We start from the raw sequence: 22517 nt of genomic DNA, 5'->3' as shown, positions 1-22517 counted from the left end.
ACGCTCCTACTTCCCAATTACCTTCTCTAAATTGAGTGCCTCTTGGCTAAAATAACTTTGGTTAACAATAGTAGCTCTGAATTGCTGTTTCTCCAAATAGAGCAGGACTGGGAGCTGCTGCTGCTTCTGAAACCCCAGGAGGTATGGAAGTGGACCCCAGCCCCGGATGGGGCAGTTACCTGGGCATAACGAGCACACGGGAGAGCCCCAGGAGGCATCCCAGGAACAGACGGGCTTAAATTCCGCCTCGTCCAACTTCCTCAAGTTACAGATTGGGAGCTCGGGGCTCAGACAGGGGAGAGGGCTCTGGAGGCTGCCCAGGCAATGGTAGCGCCACGGCAGCGTCTCTAAATGCCCTTCCTGGCACCCTTTGTCCAGCAATGGACGGATCCTCCTCTGATCATTTGTCTCTAAGAGCAGCTGTAAAGCAGTGGTGCAAGCCCACAACAGAAATGTGTATTGCTCAGACAGAGAAAAATTAATAACTCTCTAATTCTGAGGCTGTAATCTGTCATCAGGTCAGGAACTCTCTGTCCCTAAGCGGCGTTCCTCTCATTCAACAAAATAATCCTGCACACATTTACAGAGCACTGAGAAGGTGCAAAGCGCCAGGCTGTGCTCTCTGAAGAGGTCCGGATATGGGGTCCTGTTCCCTGGGCTCAGGATGGGTCCCACCCCTGTCCCATGGCAACAAGAGCTCCACTCTCGGAGCCCTGGCACAGGAACGTGTGTCATCTCTTCTGAAGCTGCACCCTCGTCATGTGGACGCCACATGTGTGAACAGAGGCATCAGAAAGGAGGAGAAAAGGACTTTCACCATCAAACCGAGAGGTCGCTGGGATGTGGGGATTCAGGAGCCTTCCACTAGGAAACAAGTTCTAGAATGGGTGCCTTTAGCAGCAACTTAACTGGGACAACATTGCGAAACAGATCCCCCCCTTCCTCCCCCTTCCTTCCCACAGAGGTGCAGATTGCCTCTGCCTTTTGCCTGCCAGGTTGGGACGAAGTGCCAAGTGTGTGGGGCTTTCCTGTTCTGGAAAGCCACCTGCGAGCCGGCACTGCAGGGGGACGACTGCGGCAGCTGGGTGACAGCCCTGCTGCAGCCGACAGATGTCCGTCCCGGTGCGTGCACAGCTGTCACCACGGCTGTGCCCACCGGAGGCCGAGGCATCTCGGTTCCTTCTGCCGGGCTTCTGCTCACTGAGAGGTTACTGGGGAAACCTCCAAGAGTTTTTTGGCCGCCCTGGCTTCTCTAAGAGCTCCCTACCCTTCCTTCGTGCCCTTTGCGTCACCTTTTCTTTAATTACGGGAATGCGCAGCCCGTCGCTTTCTGTGGTTGCCGGCAAGCCCCAGTCCCTCCCAGCACCCACCAGCTTTCTCTGGAGCTGAGCTAAATTATTCATTTAAAAACAAGCCAGGTTGCTGCGGCTTCTCCTGAGCCAAAATCACAGACCACAGGACTGTGTGGGAGTCCCAGGGTCCCTGAAGAACTGTCTGGGGACCAGGACGCTCCCCAGGCTCACAGAGATCCTAGACCCACGTCGCGTGCTGCCCTGTGGGCGCCGGCCCTGTGGCCTGGGCAGCAGCTGCGCTCCTTCGGTAGGCTGGGTCATTTCCATAGCTGCTCTCCTTTCTCTTCCCAGGCACGGCTTATCACTCTTGAGTCAGGTGAATAACTGCAGTCCACAGGTGCAGCCAGAAGTGAACCCAGCCCCATTGACCCCGTGTGGGACACTGGGTGGAGGAGCTGGCGACCACAGGTTATTCCCAGTCCCCAAGGGGCAAACTGAGGAGGAGGAGGTGAAGAGGAGCTGGAGAGAGTCGGGCCCTGGGCTCCAGGCCACTGTCCCCTTCCCACCAGGAATCTCTACAGACAGTTACCTCCATTCTGAGAAGCTGCCCCTGTGGCGGCAAACATCCCCACCCCCTCCCACACGGCCAAGCCCACCCAGCCTTTCCCCAGCCCAAATCCCAAACCTGAGATGCTCACCCGATCACCCTTGATGCCCATGTCTCCTTTAAACCCAGGAAAGCCATCTTCACCCTGAATATGGGACAAGAGAGTGCCTTAGTCTAGGCAAGAGGACCCGCCTCCCTGGCGGTCCCTTCCCCGCTCCAAACAACCACACTCAGCACCAGGTCCCCCACCCTTTGGGGGGCAGCACATGCCCTGCACAGAGTGGGCTTGGGGCCCATCCCTCGAGAATGGCATTCCCGTGAGCGCTGCGTTCCCAGCTGTAACGTTCTGAAGCTGGAGAGAGCTGCGTCTCTGCTTCTTGGGCAGGCCCAGTTTGAATCTGAATGTTCTGCATGGTGAGGCCTCAGCAAGCCCAGGCCCCTGAGCTCCCAGCATCATTTCTCAGTGCACTTTGTGGCGTCCCATCAGCACTGAAGCACTGAAGTGACGGGTAAAGGGGGTGACAATTGAGGACGGGGAGCTGGATGAAAATGCCCCTGCAAAGAATCCCTAACGCCTGCTCTTGCCGGCACTGCAGTAACAGGCAGTGCTTTCTGGAGGGTAGGGGTGTTGCTGGGGGCGGCTGGGGGAAGTCGGCGGCCCGCACACCCGGGGGTTACTGGTGAACCTGGGACCCAAGTGAGGCTGCCGCAGGTCAGCGCCCCCTGCTGTCCGTTCTTGTCCCCGGTCTAGACGTTCCCCATGCCGGAAACCACAGGGCAAAAGCCCTCAGATCCTTCTGCAGAGGGCACGGGTGGCTCCCAGAGACAGGGCCCTTGGCTGGGCTTTTTCTCTCATTATTCAGGGGCTACATCGTGATCCAAAAAGAGTGAAAGGATAGGATCTGGGGACTCAGCCGGTCGTAAACATTCAAGGCCCGGCTGGGGGCACACGCAAGGGAGGCAGCTTTCTGTGCAGTGAGAATCCAGCCCTCTCCAGCCAGCGTCAGCTCCCAGGGCTCCCAGGGCCCCGAGGACCTCAAGGCCCTTGTTCAGTGTTCACATAGTGCTAGAAGCTTAGCAGCGGCCACAAATAATGCAGAAGTCCACAAAGACGGCCCCTTGACACTGCCCCCCTCCTTCCCCAGACCATCTTGGGCTGCCTGCGTGGCCCTCGGGAACAGTGCGGGAGCTCTCCTGGCAAGAAGGCGTCCCCTGCACAGCCCAATCAGTATCATCTCAGGTAGCCCTGTCTCTGGCTAGGGACAAATGTGACCAGATCAAGTGGCAAAGCTGGACTCTTTGAAGCCACGTTGGAAAGGATGAAAGGTCCTCAGGTGAGGGAGCCTCCCGGGGACCAACGGGATGGAATTCTGGGATGGGGACCCTGTGTTCGTAAGGCCCTCGTGTTCTGAAGCCCCGACGGGCTCCATGTAGAAAGCAGTGCTCTTGGAGAGGCCAAACTGCTCAGCTTTCCCGGACGTGGACTTAGGGTTCCGCTGAGCGGGTGCCCTCGGGAAGGAGCCGAGATGGCACAGGCTCAGGCCTCTTGGCTGGCCCTCCCACAAGGGCAGACACTAAGAACAGAAACCAGTGACAAGCACGCTCAGCAAACACCATGGAACAAGGGCGTTCCTGCTGCCGCATCATTTCTGATTCAGTTGTGTCCACTCAACGCGTCCCCTCGGGAATGGCTTTAAGGCCGGCAGATTTCACAAGAAAGGATCCAAGCGACATCTTCAACAGGTGGCAAGTAAGGCGTCTCGGCACCATCCCAGCAGCAGACGCCAGCACCCGCACCCCAGCCCTGCAGGCCACCGTGGCCAGGGGAGAGCCCAGGGTCAGCCCCGCAAAGGGGCCCAACGTGCCTTATGGAAAGCAAGTATTGCCTGGCTACACGGCATGGCAGGGCGAACCCACAACAGAGCGTGAGGCCGCGGTGGGGAGGGCGGCACGGTGAGGCCACCCCTGAGGCCTAAATCTGTGTCATAACTGGGTCTTGGATTTGGCTCTGAGCTTCCTTCCACCAGAGTAAGAAGAGAAAGGTGACCGGCCACGCAGCTCCATGTGGCTCAGGCTGTCACCGCTGCAGGCTGCACCCAACCTTCTGACTCTGGCAGGCAGGCATGGGGGTGTAGTTTAGCTTTGTCTTCACCACAATGATCTGCTTAGGCCTGACCTGCCCCCACGGACCATGGCCAATGGCACTGCCTCTCTCCCTGCCTGCCTGGCTGTGCTGCACACTGTGAGTTTCTGCAGCTTGGGCTGCCCAGGGATGAACATCTAACAACTAAATGGACCCTCGTGCCAGCGGCCATGCAAGGCGGCCCACCTGGGAGTGGGGAGGGTGACAGGTGTCCACTGGCCCCTGCAGGCATGTGGGGGGCTGTGTGTTGTCTCTGGGGCCAAAGCCTTCTCCTTGTGCAGAGGCACAAACCCTGGACCCACTCAGGAGATGTGCCCCAGGGGACTTGAGGGCCTATCCTCCTCAACTTACTGTTCTTCCGTCTGCAAACAGAGACACTTTCCACAGAGTGGCATCCATTCCCCTCAGTACTCAGAGGCGACATCCACCTCAGCTGGTTTCATGGAAGAAGCATTGTGGGAGGGCCCCGCTGGCTGGAATTCGGCTCCGGACTAAGCAGGGGGCCCCACGGCTGCAAGGACAGACTTACCTTCTCACCCTTTGTGCCCTTCAGACCACGGATCCCATCGGCCCCCTGTGCGGGTGGGAAAAGAAAAAGGAGTGAATGGTTACAAGTCTCAGCCTCTCTAGAGCTGTTGCAGGCGTGTCAAGACAGGCTGAGCTCGCTGAAGCTGACAGATGAGGCCAGCGCCCTGCCCTCAACACACTTCCTCCCACGTGTCCCCCTGTGGCCTCGGGAGGCCCAGCGTGTCCACAATTCCTGGGCTGACTCCACTGACTCCTATTCTTTATGCAAAGACCCAAGCCCATCCCTGGCCTTCCAGCCCAAGCTCTGGATCTGCCCTTCCCAAGGGCCCACATCCCACAGCCAACACACCCCTCCTGCTTCCCATTATAGCATCATCTTCTAGAAACACCCCCACCTTTCAGAGGTTTGGAGAGGAAGCAGGAAGTGAAGTCTAAGGCAGACTTGATTAGGTCCCAGCTCCCCCTCCATGGCCTCTGACAATGCCCCAGACTCCTGCGTGCCTCAGTTTCCTCATTTGGGAAGTGGAGAGGACGACAACCCTTACCTCATTACCACTGTTGGGAGGGAAATGCCTGCTAAGCTCTCAGAACAGCACCTAGCACCCAGCACATAGCAGGTTTCAATAAACAGAAGCCCAGTGCCATGTATTTCAACTCTGTGTTATAAAGAGATGATACTGTGATATTACTAATGAATGATGATAACATTTATTGCAGTTGTCATGAGTTCAGGACACACCATCCCACCTCCCTGCTGAACAGGAGTTTCTGGGACGGGGCCCAGGACTATTTCTCTGACACTCTCACTGTGCCAAGCGCCTGGGACAGTGGAGGTAAATCTGTGGGGTGGAATTACACAGCCACACCCTTGCTATTAATGTCTTTGACTTCAGCCCTCCCAGCAGGGTGACTTTTAGCTAGAGAGACTACCTTGGGCTACCTCAGGCCACCTGCCCATGGGACGTGAGAGAGAGAGAGAGAAGCCACACTGCCCCCGGCACCGGGATTCCAGGCTGAGACTGAAGCCAGGGCCACAGAGCACTGGAGGACGCAGGGGCTGCCGGCTGCCCTCTGGTGGCCAGAACTTCCCACATACTTGGCAGTTCTGGCCTTTCCCCAGGTCCTGGAGAGGGAGGGGCTCTGGGAAGAGATGGAGACACAGAGGTGCTCCTTTCTGCAGAGGTGGCTGGGCTTGGGCTGCGTGCCCTGGCCCTGCCGAGGAGCTGCAGATGTAACTGCAGAAACGCCTTCCACTCCAATGCCAGCTGTGAGGCACTTCCAGCCACGCACACAGGGCAGCGGCGTGGTTGCCCTGAACCATAATCACTGGAGGATTTGGAGCACGGGGGACAAGCAAGAGCTCTGTCACTACGCCTGCATGCACCATTGCTGAAGTCATGTCTGCTTCACACCTGGCCGCCACCACTAGTGGAGAGGCCTGGGACACCTCCCTCCACACCCAGCACAGGGCGGAGGCAGCCGGGAGGGCAAGGTGGGCTCGGAGCAGCTCTGGTTCGCCGGGCCTGGCACTTGGCACACTAATGTGGGCCAGCATGGAGTGCCTTGGGGGGACAGGGTACAGCTCAGAAACAGCACTGGCCCAAGCAGGGAGGCCAACTCCAAACAAGCCTCTCCCACGCTAGTCTCTGCCCCAGCCTGAGATGGGACATGGACCTCAAGATGGAGAGGAAGCACCGGACAAACACGGCGTGCGTATTCCAGGGCTGAGTGGGAACGGCCAGCCAAGCCGCGAAGAGGCTCAGAACAGCCTGCTGCAGGCCGCTGCCCCCACTGAGCACAGCACGCGCTTGGCAGCACCTGTGGGCCCGGGCAGCCCAGGAAGGTGAGAAGTGACTCAGCTGGGCCAGCTGCTGAGAGGCGAGTGGTTTCTAAGCACTTGGTGGTGTTTTTTTTTCCTAGCAGACGCCTTCTTCCAAAGCAATCCTGGCTGGAAGCCCCCAGAGTTTTGAAAAGAGAACAGGTAGGGCCATGCTGGCTGACACGGAGCTGGGGGCCCCAGAAAACCACCTGCCGTCTCACCACGGCGCGGCATTGCCTCAGAGACAATAGCCCCAGAACCCCACCGTGAAAGGCTTTTTAGGAGATGAGCTACTTTCTTTTCTTAGGGCAGTTTTGAGTCCTCACCATACTTGCAAAATAGAAGAGCAATTTTAGATTCTGCTTATTTCCTCTGAAGCGCGCAGGAAAATCGCAGGTGTGGCTGAGAATACAATCAGGGTTGAGCCTGCTCAGCAGCATCTGATCCTAAATGCAAGGCGATGTCCAGCTGCCCCTCCCTGCCTTGAGTCCTGGGGGACTGGGTTTGTGTGGCTGGCATTATTTTCCAGGAGCACTAAACTCCCTGGCACAGCACCCAGGGGGCATTGGCAACAGCTCTCCTCCCTCTTGCTGGGCAGGCTGGGGGACACTGCTGCTCCCCCTGAGCTGCCCACGCCCTGCTGAGAGCAGGCAGGTAGGACCACAGCCTCCTGAGACCCCTCCCAGTCCTACAGTTCTACCGTTTCAGGATCCCCATCGGAGGAATGGGACCAACTAGACAGAACCAGCTGCAGCCTCCTGAGACCCCTCCCAGTCCTACAGTTCTACCGTTTCAGGATCCCCATTGGAGGAATGGGACCAACTAGACAGAACCAGCACTTCCCAGGGTTTCTTGGCCACGGGGCTGTTGACACTGGGGCTGCTGTGTCCGTGGCGGGGTGAGCAGCACCTCCCATTAGAGGGCACTCCCAGTCATGCAGGAAGTGGCCCTGGCTGGGAAGGGCTGGACTGGAGCATCCGTGACTCAGCCGGCCAGCCACCCCGGGATGGAACACTCAGGAGCTGCAGCACGGCTGGGGTCAGATGTGTGCACAGCCCAGAGAGGGACAGGCTTTCGCCCAAGGCCTGGATGTGAACTCATATTTGGGGCCTCCTGGCAATCCCCTAGCAGCTGGGGGCTAAACGAGGGGTGGATTTGACTCTGCTGACAGTCAAACTTAAACAGCTGCCCCTTCAGAAGTGCAAGGCAGAGGGAAGCCTGGGGGTGGGCCAAAGGTCAGTGAACTCAAAGGAACACAAAGGGAGCCTGCTGTGGCCTGAATGTCTGTGTCCACCAAAAACTCATATGGTGAACCCCAATACCCGAGGCAATGGAACTAGGAGGTGGGGCTGTGGGGAGGTGACTGACTGGGTCACAGGGTGGAGCCCCTGTGATTAGGATTAGTGCCTTTACCAGAGGCCCCAGGGTGCTCGTCCCCCCTCTTCTGCTATGTGAGGACACAGTGAGAGGGGACCATCAGGGAACTAGACAGCAGCCCTCCACAGACACTGAATCTGCTGGTGCTGTGATCTTGGAATTCCCAGCTTCCAGGACTGTGAGAAATAATTTCCTGTTGTTTACAAGCCACCCATTTTAGGGTCTTTTTGTTATAGCAGCCCCAGTGGACTAAGAACCTTTTCCTGGGAAGAAGGTAGGGCTTTGGTGGAAAATAACGGGCCCCCTCTCACCAAGGACTATTCACCTCAAATGGCGGCAGCTTGGCCCACGCAATCCCACGCCCTGCCACCATCACTGCCACCCGGGCCAAACTCGTGAGGCGCCGACACCACTCACATTTCCAAATGCACAGGAGTATAAGAAACTTTTTCCCCGATGAAAATTATTTTAAACCTCGGTTTTCCTTCCACCCTCTGCTTCCAAGTCTAACTGGATTGCTCATGTCATGAATGAATTTTAATCAGATAGACAAGATAAGAGCATTCTCCATAAACATTTTAAAGCAAACACCTTTTTAGCTCACAGAAGCAGCGTTATGCAATTAGCCATGTATGGGAGTTGGCAGAGGCTTCTGCTATGCGACAGGAATTTGTAAAATAAACATGCTATAGAACTCACATAATCAGCATTTCTGCTAAATTATCACCCTTATAAAATTCGCTAGGCATTTTGCTGGTAGAAGCTGGCTTTAGGGAAAAACCTGACTCGCCTAAGGCTCCCAACCGTTGGGAGGTCTCTCTTCAGTACCTCGTGAACTTGGAACGTCCTCATTCCTGGGAAATGGAAGTCGGGGCCTCCCGGGGACAAGGGTGGGGCACTTGATTTGGAACCTGGTTTGATTTCTGACAGCAGCCTCGATTTTAGTGTAATTTGGGGCATGTCACTGAAAACTGATGTCTTGGGCTCTCAGAGCAGGTGAGGGGGTGACCAGCCAGAGTCAGGAGGGTTGATTCGGAGCAGGTGACAGTTTCCAGTCGGCCTCCATGCTCCAGGGCGGCCACACACTTGTGATGTGCAACAATGCTTGAAAAGCATAAAGCCCTTCGGACCAGGGAGGTGAGGGGCAGGGGAGCTGGTGAGTCGTTTCTACAAATCCCTCAAGCTTGACTAGTTGCTATATATACACACATATTCCTTCACATCCAGTTAAAAGCATCTTGAAGGAAAGAATCATCATGAGCCTTTAAGATACCGCAAGTCCCCATTCTCAGAGGAAGAAGAGAGCTGGTCCACATGCACCTAGGGGTATGTCTGTCTACACAGAACGTGCCGTGTCCAGAGAGCAGCACAACTCAAGATTGCATCACCCAGCTCAGAGCAAACACAGTTAGCTGGGCTGTGACAGAGGGGACCTGTGTCTGGGATATTGCTCTGGAGCTGTGCGCCCCACGTAATGAGGTTGTCAGAGCCCATCATGGCAGAAACACGATTGATTGTGAATAAATGGACAGCTCCCATGAACTCTGCCTTGCGATGGCGCTGGCCCGCCCAGATGCTATCAGTGGAGACGGACTCTGTTTCTCACTCGGAATGTGCAAATGGCTGGGAAGAAATGTTTCCGAGCTTCCCCAGGAAAGAGGCCAGGGTCTTGGCCTCAGCCGGGATCTGCTGTCTGCGAGGAGAGTGGCAGAAGCCTGACAAATGGCAATAATAAAAGAGGCAAGAAGCAAAAGGACGTCTCCCGTCCTGACAGATGGCCGCCAACGCGCCTCTGGCTTCGTCACCACAGACTGCAGACTGTCCCGCGCTCCATGTCAGCCCTCCTGACTCCGGCTGGTCACACCCTCACCTGCTCAGGCCCGCTGTCCTGAGACCTAGCATCCACACAAGTGACTGGGAAGACTGTGCTACTCCAGACTGAATAGCAGGGACATTAAACCACAGAGAATTCCCTAAAACCAGCCACGCCAAGGCCCACAGTCCCAACCCTGACCTCCAGGACGACCTGGAGTGGCGTGAGTCTCTCTCACCTTGACTCCTCGAGGACCTGGGTAGCCGATCGGACCCTGGGGGCCAGGTGGACCCTAAAACCAAAGAGAAAAAGACCGTTAGCCCCATGCCAGTGTGGAGGTGCCTGGGGAACATCAGGAAACTCCAGAGTTCGGCATACCCCTCCTGCTGAGAGCAGGGCGAACATCCCGGGTCAGAGCCTCCAGAGAGGCCCCCCGTGGGAGACTCGCACAGGTGTCCACAGCCTGCACTGACAGTGGAGGTGTGGCTATGTCTCATGCTGAGCGGGACACAGAGGTGAAGCAAATGCTGGCCCCACCCCGGCAGTCAGGGAAATAAGGGATAGGCTGGGGGAACAGTGAGACAGTGAAAGGCCAGCGTTGGAGCTCTGCAAGGAGCGTTGTCCCTAAAGAAATGCATTGCCAGCCTAAGGGCCTTGGAATAAATCAGGAGAGCTTCTGGCTGGGAGAAGGGGCAAGGCTGCTAGACAGGGAAGAGACATCCTCCAGCAGCCAAGGGCCTCGCTGATGCTCATCTAGAGCTCATGGGGATGGGCATCCAGCCCCGCCTGCCCCCAGCCCAAGACTCCGGCACCATCTCCCTCCCAGCCCCCTTTCCACATGGTGTCACGGCAGCAGCTGGAGCTCCCAGACAGGATGGGCTTTGTGGCCTCCTCTGCAAGGCTGCAGCTCTGAGGCCTGGGCCTGGTCTGCCTTGCTCCCTGCTGTATCCCATCACTAACAGGATGCCTGGCACATAGAGGAACTCAGGAAGTCCCAGGGAGTAAGTGAATGCCTCTCGTTCCAGTTGAAAAGCCATCTCTCAGAACAGTGGGCCTGTGCTGTGGGCTCCAAGTGCCAACCACCCGTCAGCACCAGTTCTGGGTGCTGTGTGAGCTCTGGTGGCCCCAGGTGCTGCCTCCACCTCTGATGATAAAAGGCTGTGCCCAGGGAGGAGGGCTGGTAAACTCCCCACTGGAGGCAGCGGGAACTGGGTCTCCCACGGTGAACAGAAGCCAAGGGCCGAGGAGAGGGTTCACCCCAGTGGCTGCTGTGACTTTCAGGAGAGGGAGCGGGGCAGAAGTGGCGAATCTCAGACCGCTCTGGGTCTCAGAGGCAGCACGTTGGAGAAGTGCCACTGCCCAGCAGGCCTGGCACGAAATGGAACTCCCTGTGAGGACTGGCGCTAGCTCTGCTGCCCTGGAGGGTCAGTCCTGGCCTACCACACCCTTGGCAAGGGGAGCTGGGACCAAGCCCCAGACCCCATCTTGCCTGCACAGGCCCTGCTTCAAGAGATAAATGTTAGTCAGGCCCGATCCCAGAGCCTGTGACAACTGGGGCTTCTGCAACCCTGGAGCAGGTGGGCCTCTGCCCTTAGCCCCGGGCTCCCGATGACCATGAGCTCGGTGTGCGGTTTCAACACACAAGAAGAGCAGTCTTGGGGTGAACGAACATTGGCGCACACCAGGACAGCAACAGCAGTCCCCGCTGGCTACTCCTCCCGTCTGGAGGCTCTTCCCACAGAGGCACTTGCAGCCCAGCAGCTTTGTCATGAATCGCAGTGGAGAGAAGGCGCTGGTGGACGCACTGCATGGGACCCTCACAGGCCCAGCAGGCCCCGCAGGAAGAACCACGAGCTGCTCACAGTGCCGGACACAGGCATCCATAGAAAGACTCCATCCCTGGTGCCAGCATGACCTGGTAGGTCTGTCCCCATTCATAATGGCATCTCCCCAAAACTCAAATGCCACCCAGCTAGTGCAGAGTCACAGCCAGGGTTGAACACTGAGATGCTGCCCTGCTGCCCACACCCCATCTGGTCATGGGCAGAAACTGGGGGTGGGGTGAGGGGCACTGACCCAGACAGGGGTGCCCCGCTTCTTGGGGAAAAGGCCTGTGTTCCCCCCAGGTTGGGTCCCTTGGCAGAGACACCTAAGGAAGGGCTGAGTGTCCCCGGCTCCTTCCTTTCCAAGCTGGGTATCCCTGAGCAGAGGCTGAGCCCAGAGCACCTGGACCCGCCTCGCCTGGATGCTGAAGGGTAGGAGGGCGTGGTGAGCACCCACCTGACCTCCTTTCTCTCCTGGAGGGCCTTCTTTGCCAGGGTGTCCCTGTCACAAAAGAAGAAGCATTGATTAGTCAGTGCCACTCCAGAAAGCAGCCTCCCTCACTTCCCCACCCTGCGTAGCATCCATGATCATGGAGCCCATTTCCCTCCCTCCCCAGGAAAACTGAGAGCACCAGAAGTCGAAGGCAGCTGGCCAGGCAGCCAAGCACAGCCCAGCCTCCCTGAGCGGCCAGGCCCTGAACCTCGGCTGCTCCATCTGCCAAATGGGAACAATAAGCCTGACCCTGGCCCAACCCCGGCCACGGCCAGAGACTTGGGGGGAGTGTGCAGCAACCCCCAAGTGCACAGGTGACCTGCACGGTGGCTCCTGACCTGGCCAGAGCCAGCCCCGCCCTCCAGTGCGGGTCCACAGACCAGCGACCCACGAGTGGGGACGGGGCCAACAAGGGCCTCTTCCCCAGGTCACCTGACAAGATGAATCTGCACAATAATGAGCTGGGACCAGGTTCCCGGCACCCTGCTTCCCGGACTAGCAATTGCTGAGCTGTCTGCAAACCTCGGAATCTCTGATTGTTGGGGAACCAAAAGCAAAGCAAGGTTGGTGCAGGGTCGGGGGCTAAGGCATGTTACTTGACTGAGGGGTCCCAGCACATCTGTGAGTCTTCAAACAGCTGCCTCATTTGAGACCCACACCCTTGGGTCTCCACCTGGCCTCGGGGATGGAGGGGAGCTGAGCGAAGGTGAGGACCTATGCCTCATGTGACAGATGCCCAGCCGAGGCCCTAGGAAGGACCTGTGTCTCCTGCCTGACTGGGCTTGTACTAATTCCATTCCTAGGAATGCAGGTTTCTCTGACTTTCCAACCCAGGCGGGTCACTTGGTTTAATGCCTGTGAGCTCAGGATCGGTGAGCCAAACGTCCAGGATAAAAGCAGAAAGATCATCAATGTTCACTGTGCGGAAATGCAGTTCCACCAACGAGGATTCCAGGAAAGAGGCTGGGCAGGGTGATGAGAAGGCTGGCAGGGCGGGTTCTACTCCTGGATACACTCAACCTGCTGTGTGAGCTTGGGCAGGTCACTCGCCCTCTCTGGGCCTCCTGCTTCCTCTGGTATAACACGAGAGGGTGGCAAGATGTTCTTCTACCTTGAGTGGCCTAACGTTGATCTGAGACTCTTTCTAGACACAGTAGCATTAAGAAGACCCAAGTCTTGTCGCCTCAATTACATGGTTTGTGTGTGACTTTTAAGTTTTTATTGGCTGTCCAGTTGGGTTTGTTGCCTTTGCAGACAGCCTGTCCTAGCAGACAGCCTGTCCTAGCAGACAGTGAGTGGGAGGGCGCAAAGTTCCCCTTGAGGGAGGCTTTGAGGAAGTCCAGGCACCTGCGGGACCCCACCCGCTGCTCCAGCTGGGAGGGGACATGCTTGGCCACCATGCCGCCTTCCGGGAACAAGGCTCATGGCGCCAGCACCTCTCAGTGGCCGGGCTGGACCCGAACAGAGCCAATGAGAGGGTGTCCTGGTCCAGAGTGGCCAAGAGGGGTTCTTTGTGGCCCTTTATTATAGTTTCTATCAGCCACAGACACCTTTCTGTGAAGGACCTGGTGGGTGGATCTGCAGGGGGGCCAAGAGCCCAGCTCTGGACCGGGCAGACCCAGCCCCGGCTGCTCGAGGAAGCCCCCAGGCCTCTCCACGTGGTCATTTCCTCAGTTCCAGGCTGGAGATAACAGCACACCTGCACGCAGCACCGCTGCGGAGACGCACAGAGCGTTCGCAAAGGGCTCAGGACTGCGCCCACCCAGGGAGCGCCAAGCAGAGTTAGCGGCTGGCATCCCAGCGGCCTCCATTCCCATCCAGGCCAAATTCCTTTAGGTATATTTTCAGTTACAGATAGAGAATGAGAGTAAGCAGTGGGGGGAAGCACAAAGCTCCCTTACTAAAAATGTTTGAACAGGAAAAGGCAGAAAGGAAACGTAACAAGATAACCGTGACTGATTTTCCTGCAAAGCCGGGCAGGGCCGCTTTCCCCTTTCTTTCTACTTGTGTGTGTTTCCCAATAGTCTATAATGAGCAGTGCTTCTGTAATGGGAAAATAACAAAGCTTACATTATTTGTATTTGATATTTTCTGATTTAAAAAGTAATGTATGTTCATTGTAGACAATTAGGCAACTGGAAGAGGAATTAAAATCCTTCATCACCGCACCGCTCGGAGTGGCTGTGGCTAATTGTATGATAGAATCATCTGTTGTCTCTGCATATATGCATGCGCCATTGGCATGGTAGATCTATTTTTAATTTAATATTACATTGTGAGCATTTTTCTCATGTCACAGAGTATTTGTCTAAATTCAATTCTTACTGGCTCTGTAATATTCCACTGAGCCATAATTCACTTAGCCATTTCCCCAGCGTGTGCTATCAGGAATTATTCAACAACATATTTCTAGGCACTGAGTCTGCTCTGAAGTGCCTCATACTTCTTGATGGATTTTAAGGCAATCTTCCTTTCTTTGAAACCAAAACCAAAACAAGAAAAAAAGAAAACTCTCTGTAGGGTTTACCCTTAATGTGCTGCCTTTGTAAAGGAGAATTTTTAAACATCTTTTCTTTCCTCCAGATTTTCGTGCAAGATGGCTGGGGCTGTCTTTGGGCCTACCCTTGGCTTCCTTTTGTTCGAAGCACCTTCATGTGAATGGGGTCCGCCTACGCTCACATTTTAAGGTTTAAATTCGGGCTGGGGAAGGGACATCTTAGAGGCCCTTCCTTCCCCCAAAGAATATAAAAGGAAACTGTAGGCTCTTTAGGGACCCCAATTCTTTGGAGGTTTCAACATGGGGAGGGGAATTCCAGGGAGAACAAGTTAGGTCAGCTGAGGGCCGAGAGAATGATCTTGTCAGGAAGGTGGGGTGCAGCCCCCTTCACACCCAGGCCCCCCTCCTCCCCGCAGAAGGAAAGAGGGGTACAGTCCACTTCACACCCAGGACGCCTCCTCCCAGCAGAAGAAAAGAGGGGTACAGCCCACTTCACACCCAGGCCCCCTTCCTCCCCGCAGAAGGAAAGAGGGGTACAGCCCACTTCATACCCAGGCCCCCCTCCTCCCCGCAGAAGGAAAGAGGGGTACAGCCCACTTCATACCCAGCTCCCCCTCCTCCCCGCAGAAGAAAAGTGGGGTACAGCCCACTTCACACCCAGGCCCCCCTCCTCCCCGCAGAAGGAAAGTGGGGTACAGCCCACTTCACACCCAGGCTCCCCTCCTCCCCGCAGAAGGAAAGTGGGGTACAGCCCACTTCACACCCAGGCCCCCCTCCTCCCCGCAGAAGGAAAGTGGGGTACAGCCCACTTCACACCCAGGCCCCCCTCCTCCCCGCAGAAGGAAAGTGGGGTACAGCCCACTTCACACCCAGGCCCCCCTCCTCCCCGCAGAAGGAAAGTGGGGTACAGCCCACTTCACACCCAGGCCCCCCTCCTCCCCGCAGAAGGAAAGTGGGGTACAGCCCACTTCACACCCAGGCCCCTCTCCTCCCCGCAGAAGGAAAGTGGGGTACAGCCCACTTCACACCCACGCCCCCTTCCTCCCCGCAGAAGGAAAGTGGGGTACAGCCCACTTCACACCTAGGCCCCCTTCCTCCCCGCAGAAGGAAAGTGGAAAGTGGGGTACAGCCCACTTCACACCCAGGCCCCCTTCCTCCCCGCAGAAGGAAAGTGGAAAGTGGGGTACAGCCCACTTCACACCCAGGTCCCCTTCCTCCCCGCAGAAGGAAAGTGGGGTACAGCCCACTTCACACCCAGGCCCCCCTCCTCCCCGCAGAAGGAAAGTGGGGTACAGCCCACTTCACACCCAGGCCCCTCTCCTCCCCGCAGAAGGAAAGTGGGGTACAGCCCACTTCACACCCAGGCCCCCCTCCTCCCCGCAGAAGGAAAGTGGGGTACAGCCCACTTCACACCCAGGCCCCCTTCCTCCCCGCAGAAGGAAAGTGGAAAGTGGGGTACAGCCCACTTCACACCCAGGTCCCCTTCCTCCCCGCAGAAGGAAAGTGGGGTGTGGCCCGCTTCACACCCAGGCCCCCTTCCTCCCCGCAGGGCTCTGGGCCCAGCTGCTCTCCGCACAGATTGCGGCCCATACTCCATGGACATCAGGGCCAACAGCACGGGAACTAAAAAAAAGGCGGGAAGGACACAGGTCCACCTGCTGTCAATGGCTGAATCAGGAGATGAGATCAAAGGTGGCTATAATTTTACTGTAATTTTATTTATTTTCCTAATTTTCTATAACGAGATGTGCTGTTTTGATCATTAGAAAGGGCAATGAAATATAAATGTAAATTAAAGGACACAAATAACACATTGGAAAAGATGAACCACTCAGTATGCAAACTCCCATGTGGCCAGGTGACCATAGGGCCCCACAGCTGCCCACGTGGGGATGAGAAGGCTCCACTCTGCTTGTTCTGACCAAGAAAGGGCAGTTTGTGATGTGGGAGTCACTGGGCCGACTGACTCAGCCTGAGGGATGCTGCGTGGTGAGCAGTCACCGATGATCGTCAACATATTTAACTTCCTTGTTTAGTTTTTAACAGTGTTATTAAAACCATAAAACACACTGCATCTTCAATAATTAATTCTGCTAATCTTGTTTGTGAAACAGACTCAGCATTAACCGAATAATCAAAACCAAAACCACAGGAGGCACTTACAGAGGGTGTGGGTGCAAATCAGCTCACACTCGTGTACACGCACGTGTGCACACACGCACGCATTCTGAGTGTGTTCTACTTCCTCACACCTCCCCCCTCCACACAGCTTAGCTACAGATTGGATTTGTCACCAACTCGCTATTTCCAGGCAGAATCTAATTTGGCTCCACAGCTGTGCGCGCACACATTGCAAACGCGTTTGCTCACCACCTCCCTTCTCAGTGTGTGAACACTAAAAATACACACCACGTACCCTGCCTCTTCGCTTCCAACCCTGGGGACGTAAGCGATGGCCTGGAGCCCGGCCCAGCCCTCCTCACAGCTCAGCACGCAGGCCTGACTTCCGGTAATTAATCAGCACACCCTAATAAATAGCTAATATTCCTACTCGTGCAATCACCACTCGTTGATTAAAACCCATGATGCTAAGGGTGTCCAAAACCCAAGAATGACCGAGCAGTCCAGCTGGAGACCAAATGGGTCTTCATCAACAGAGCCAGAATGAGTCAATGCCGTCCAACAACCCCAAAGAGCCTGGGACCACAGCCTCTATCCGCAGGGTGGAGGTGGGGAGAGTATGGAGGGATGAGGTGGGCAGGGCTACTCACCGGGGGTCCGTCAGCACCGGGCATTCCTGGAAGGCCTGGTTTCCCCAAGGGACCCTAGAACAAACCAGAGACTCCATGAGGAGATGCCCTCCCTAGGCTCACCTGACCTCTCCGTAGGCCCCCAAGGTTACTTTTCAGCATTTCTGCCCACACAGCATTTGCTGAGAAGTGTGGTCAGAGGCGCTGGGTGCCTGGCTGTGAGGCGTGCAGCCATGGTAGCACCCAGGAGGAGGTGGCTCCACTGTTCTCAGCACCTTCAGGTTTTGCTGTAGGAACAGAATCAGCCCACCAAGTGCCCCCATTCTTCTCCACATCCACCTGCTGCATGCTGGGGCCTGGGGGGCATCTTCCAGCCTCCTCTGCTCTTATAGTGCCATGCCTTCTTCAAGTGCTCCCACCACACTGTCCTCCCAGGTCTGTTCACACCAACACCCCAGGGCGGGGCAGGGCATCCCGCAGTGTAAGGCCCACAGCCTCAGCATCCCATAAACAGCAGCTCCTGGAAGGTCCCAGGCCCGGCAGCAGCCCAGCCCTCTGTGTTTCTCAGGCCCCCCGGGGATTCCCATGCACTCACAACCACCCCCTTGGAGGTGTTTTTGCTGGTCACAACCAAGGCGCTTTGAGCTACCTGAACTGTCTTGTGTCTGGTTAAGTGACAAGCTCTAGAAGGGCAAGTGCTTCCAGCTCTTGTTCCAGGGCCTAGGACACAGTAGGCTCTGGAGATACAGTCGGGTTGCCAAATTTAGCAAAACTAAACTAAACCAAAATAAACAACAACAAAACAAGATGCCCGGTTAAATTTGAATTTCAGATACACAATAGTTCAAATTTAACTGCATGGCCTATATTTTTGTTCCTTGCTAAATCCAGCAACCCCTATACATACTAGAGAATGAATGAATGAATAAATGTATGAATCAACGAGACACAGATCCAAGATCCTCCTCGTGCTTCTGGCCCAGTTCTTGGCACTCTGAGCTTTGGCGTCTCTTGGGAGCACCAAGATATACATTGAGAGCTGGGGGATACCAGGGGTCCTCCCAGGGTGGGGCCAGGGAATCCACCTGCAGGCGGGCAGTGGCCCACAACACAGCCCAGACCCACCTACCTTTTCTCCTGGAGGACCAATTGCACCCTGGGGGCCTGGAAGACCCTAAGAGGGAGAAAGAGCCAGAAAGGGAAGGTGAGAGTGCTGATTGACTCAGAACCCTCCCCTGCCATCTGTCCATCTTCTCATTGATGTCTCCCTCATCCAGGCACCAACCCAGGTCCTAGTCTCCCTCCAGATAAGGGGAGGGCCTGCAACTTGGAGGGGACAGAGCTCCCCGCTTCCTCCCAGGGCTCGGGACTGGAGACGCATGCCTCCCACGGCCGGATCCCCGTGAGCTGCCTCTCCCAGGCTCACTTACCTGGGCGCCTGGATTACCCTGCTGTCCTGGTGGGCCAGGCTCTCCTTGGGGACCCTACAGGAGACAAGAGCAAAGACACTGAAGGGGGCTCTGGGAACTGTACCCCCTTCCCTGGGTGTCGTGTGCCCCCTCACTGGCCTCCCATCCTTTCAAACTGCTCCCCGCTGCCTGATGCCAAGGGGAAGGGAAAGGCAACGGGGTCCCACCACAGAGAGCAGCCCCAGGACTCGGCGCCTCTGAGGCTGTGGAGGTTGACTGTGATGGAGTGAGCACTAACTCGTTTATGCAAATACGCCCAGACATCCGTCCAGGAAGGAACGTGTGAGAGGAACTGACCAGAAATGATTTATCGGGCAGAAAACTCCCAAGTCACCCCGTCATGCTAAAGTCTCCGGGTGCCACTCACCACTGGAGGATAGGCACCATAGCAGAGGGTCTGCAACCTGCCCTTCATGTTCCCAGCTGATGTGGACAGCGATGGACCTCCCTAGCCAGGCAAGGAGTGTGCCCAGGGAAAATGCCCCTGAAGCCAGACCACGGGACCCCAGGGACTTACCACACTTCCTTTCGGCCCCGGCTGGCCGTCCATACCCGTGACACCCTGTGTATGATTTTAAGAAGAAAAATATGTAATTGAATGCGAAAGAACTCACAGTGCTCAAGAGGAAAATCCCACTCAACTCAGCTCAGACGCCCATCCCACAGTGAATCAGAGGACGGGATGCTCTCTGGGGAAGGGAAAGACCTGACTCCAAATCCCTTCCCAGAGGTCACTGATCAGCCCCAGTAACCCTCAGCTAAAGGTTAACTGAGCTGCCAGGCCCCAGTATTCCACAGGGCAGGCCTCAGGTTCTAGAAAACCAGGTCACGAGGCTGGGAAGGCTGAAGGAGGCAGGCCTGGCCCTGGGGAAGCTGCCCACCGGGACACAGCCCCACTGGAATCAAGGGCTTCAGCCTCCTTCCAGAATGTTCACAGAAGCTGCTGGAAGTTCTTTCTAGCAGGGAAGAAACGTGACATCCTGGGTTTCTGCTTATAACTGAAATAGCACATGCTGTCTGCCAGGAGAAAGTGCAGCCAAGGTGAAGCGGAGGCTTGAGGCCGGCAGCCTCAGGCCTCCACCTGCGAGGCCACGCCTGCTGGGGCCGTGTCTACAGCGTCTGAACATCAGTGTCCCGCTCACGCCTCACACTGGCAGCAGGCAGGCGTCCGAGGGACCAGCGCAGACTTGCTGCCCCTGTGCCCAAGTGGCCACTGGCTGGGAGGCGGGGTCTCAAAGGCCGAGATGGGGGCAGACAAGCAGGGCGGTGATGGGACTTACGGGAGGTCCGGGAGGACCTGGGGGCCCCTTCGGCCCAAGCAGACCACGTGGCCCCTGTAAGAGGAAAGGGAAAATAGGATTTAAACTCAGGCAGAAATCCCAGCCCTCCTCTCTGTCCCCTATGCCCGCTTGGCCCTGACTCCACCCAGAACCCCAGCTGGTGACTCAGGTCTCCTGGCCTCCCAGGAGCGAGGCCCAGACTCCCTCCCAGCCTGCTGCGCCGCCTCCTTCCACCCCACCCTGGTGTTGGGAACCAGGGGCAGGTGTCTGGAATTGCTGAGAACTCAGGACACCACGGGGCACCCTCAGGGAAAGGGGGGCCTTCAAGCTGACCGGCTCCTCTGCCACTTGCTGGGGCAGGCGAGCACAGATGCTCCCCCAGAGAATCACCACGCAATTACATTCCACTGCACGGAGCCCTTGAGCCCCATCCTCAATACCGGCTCGCTCCTGAATTCCCCTCCGCAGCGACATACGACTGTTTTTATGATATCACAGGGTCCGAGGGTGCGGGCAGGAGAGCATCAGGCGAAACTAGTCCCTGGTGGGAACCCCACGACTGAATGTGCAGAAGGAGGCGTGGGGTACAGATCATTTCCAGGACGCTACTCTGGCCAAGAGCTGGCACACCCTCCCCGGTCGGCGAGGCTCGTGCAGAACAGTCCCCCCCTTACTGCAGGTGGAGTGAGATTCCGGGAGAACTGCCTGCCACAGGGCACTCACATCCCCCACCCACGGGGAATTACAGAGCCTTCACCCCAGGTATGTGGCCTTCAAGTGCGCTTAATTTTGACAACATTTTCAGATTCTGTAGAAGAGAAATCCTTCCCCCGCTCATTGCCTCTTAAATGTTTCCTTCGTTATTTTAATATCTAGTTATAGCAACGTTTCTTGGAAGCTAACAGCCCAGAAGGTATTACTTGGATGTGTGTTAAGGAGAGAGTGGAGTTGATGAATTCTCCTTAGAGGCTAATCAGACATCTGGGGTATAATTTAGTCCCAAATGAGTCTGTAGGCGCCGACCCCTGCCTCCTCTATGCAGTGCCTGCTCTATTTCTCATCAATTAGCACCACCCGACGCACGCAGCCGGGCTGACTTGGCTACGAGAAAAGAGATGCTTTAAAGCAACAGTAAATGAATAGTAATTAATGTCCTATCCATCAGGAAATTTGCTCTGGGCCTAAATATATGTCTGCTTAGGGAAGAGCTTTCCCATGCCCAGGGCTGGGGCAGAGTCTGCTGGAGGAATCTGCCTCTGGAAGGGTGGCCATTGAAACGGGCCCAAGCTCAGGCTGATTCAGGCGTGTGACCCCCCTACAATGCCCCTGGACACCACTGTGCTGCCCCGGGACCCCTCACAATGCACTCAGATCCCCCACAATGCTCTTGAACCCCCCATGCCGCCCCCGACCCCCTATAATGACCTCCGACCTCCCATGCTTCTCCCTTGACCCCCCACGATGCCCTCGGACCCCCCATGATGCCACTGAACCCCGCCATGTTGCCCCTAGACCCCCTACAATGCTCTCAGACCCCCCACAATGCCCTCGGACCCCCCATGATGCCACTGAACCCCGCCATGTTGCCCCTAGACCCCCTACAATGCTCTCAGACCCCCCACGATGCCCTCGGACCCCCCATGATGCCACTGAACCCCGCCATGTTGCCCCTAGACCCCCTACAATGCTCTCAGATCCCCCACAATGCCCTCGGACCCCCCATGATGCCACTGAACCCCGCCATGTTGCCCCTAGACCCCCTACAATGCTCTCAGACCCCCCACGATGCCCTCGGACCCCCCATGATGCCACTGAACCCCACCATGTTGCCCCTAGACCCCCTACAATGCTCTCAGACCCCCCACAATGCCCTTGTACCCACCCATGCTGACCCCGGACCCTCCCAATGATGCCCCTGGACCCCCCCAATGCCCTCAGACACCCCACACTGACCCCGGACCCCACCATGATGCCCTCAGACCCTCCACAATGCCCATGGACCCCACATACTGCCCCCGACTCCCCACAATGCCCCCAGACCCCACCACGCTGCCCCTGGACCCCCACAACAACCCTTGAGGGCCATGCTTGCTCCTGTAGGCAGGCTCAGACTTCCTCCTGGAGTTGCCAGCCAGCCTCGCCTGTGCCTCCTCTCTTTGGTTTCCCTGGGAGATGCCTAGGTCCGTCTGTTCTCAGGTCGAGCTCTCTCTCATCTAAGCTCCTGGCTGATCCCAGATTCTGCTCCAGCAGGAGCCTTGGACAAAGCCTTTCTCCAACTGAGCCCCCACCATCCCATTCAGCTCACACACTTACGGGCTCCCCAGGCAGCCCCCTGGGCCCAACTTCTCCGTCGTCGCCCTGCAGAGGAGAAAAAAGGCAAGGTTAGAGAAATGAGCTGTTAGCCTGGACACCAGTTTCCCCTCAGTGGTGCACAAGGGTTCTCTGGCTCGGGGCTGCTTCACATATGCCAGGTTTACCAGCTCTGGTACCAGCCAGAAAGGCCTGGAATGTCCTCTCCCCCAGCGAGCTGCTAGGTGTGCAGACACTGCAGGTGAAGCCTGCAGGCTCTGAGATGCCGGCTCAGGAGCTCACATGCCACAGCTCTCCAGAGGGAAAGGCTGGGCAG

At 56.6% G+C, this 22517-nt stretch overlaps 1 protein-coding gene across 2 annotated transcripts in view; it reads right to left on the bottom strand.

Moving 5' to 3' along the window:
* Nucleotides 1-22517, bottom strand: part of COL5A1 (collagen type V alpha 1 chain) — a 209774-nt gene that overhangs the window by 62044 nt on the left and 125213 nt on the right. For both annotated transcript variants that reach the window (XM_054500702.2, XM_054500703.2), the window contains exons 20-29: nt 22205-22249; nt 19892-19945; nt 19129-19173; nt 18573-18626; nt 18272-18316; nt 17164-17217; nt 11860-11904; nt 9818-9871; nt 4572-4616; nt 1991-2044 (exon numbers count right to left, since the gene is read on the bottom strand). In XM_054500702.2, coding sequence (XP_054356677.2) covers nt 1991-2044; nt 4572-4616; nt 9818-9871; nt 11860-11904; nt 17164-17217; nt 18272-18316; nt 18573-18626; nt 19129-19173; nt 19892-19945; nt 22205-22249 — 495 coding nt within the window. The remainder of the gene's footprint in view (nt 1-1990; nt 2045-4571; nt 4617-9817; nt 9872-11859; nt 11905-17163; nt 17218-18271; nt 18317-18572; nt 18627-19128; nt 19174-19891; nt 19946-22204; nt 22250-22517) is intronic.

This window comes from Pongo pygmaeus, chromosome 13 (genome assembly GCF_028885625.2).
Source record: "Pongo pygmaeus isolate AG05252 chromosome 13, NHGRI_mPonPyg2-v2.0_pri, whole genome shotgun sequence".
NCBI lineage: Eukaryota > Metazoa > Chordata > Mammalia > Primates > Hominidae > Pongo > Pongo pygmaeus.
Note: the sequence above shows the minus strand (reverse complement) of the source record. Positions and strands in the feature narration are given on the sequence as shown.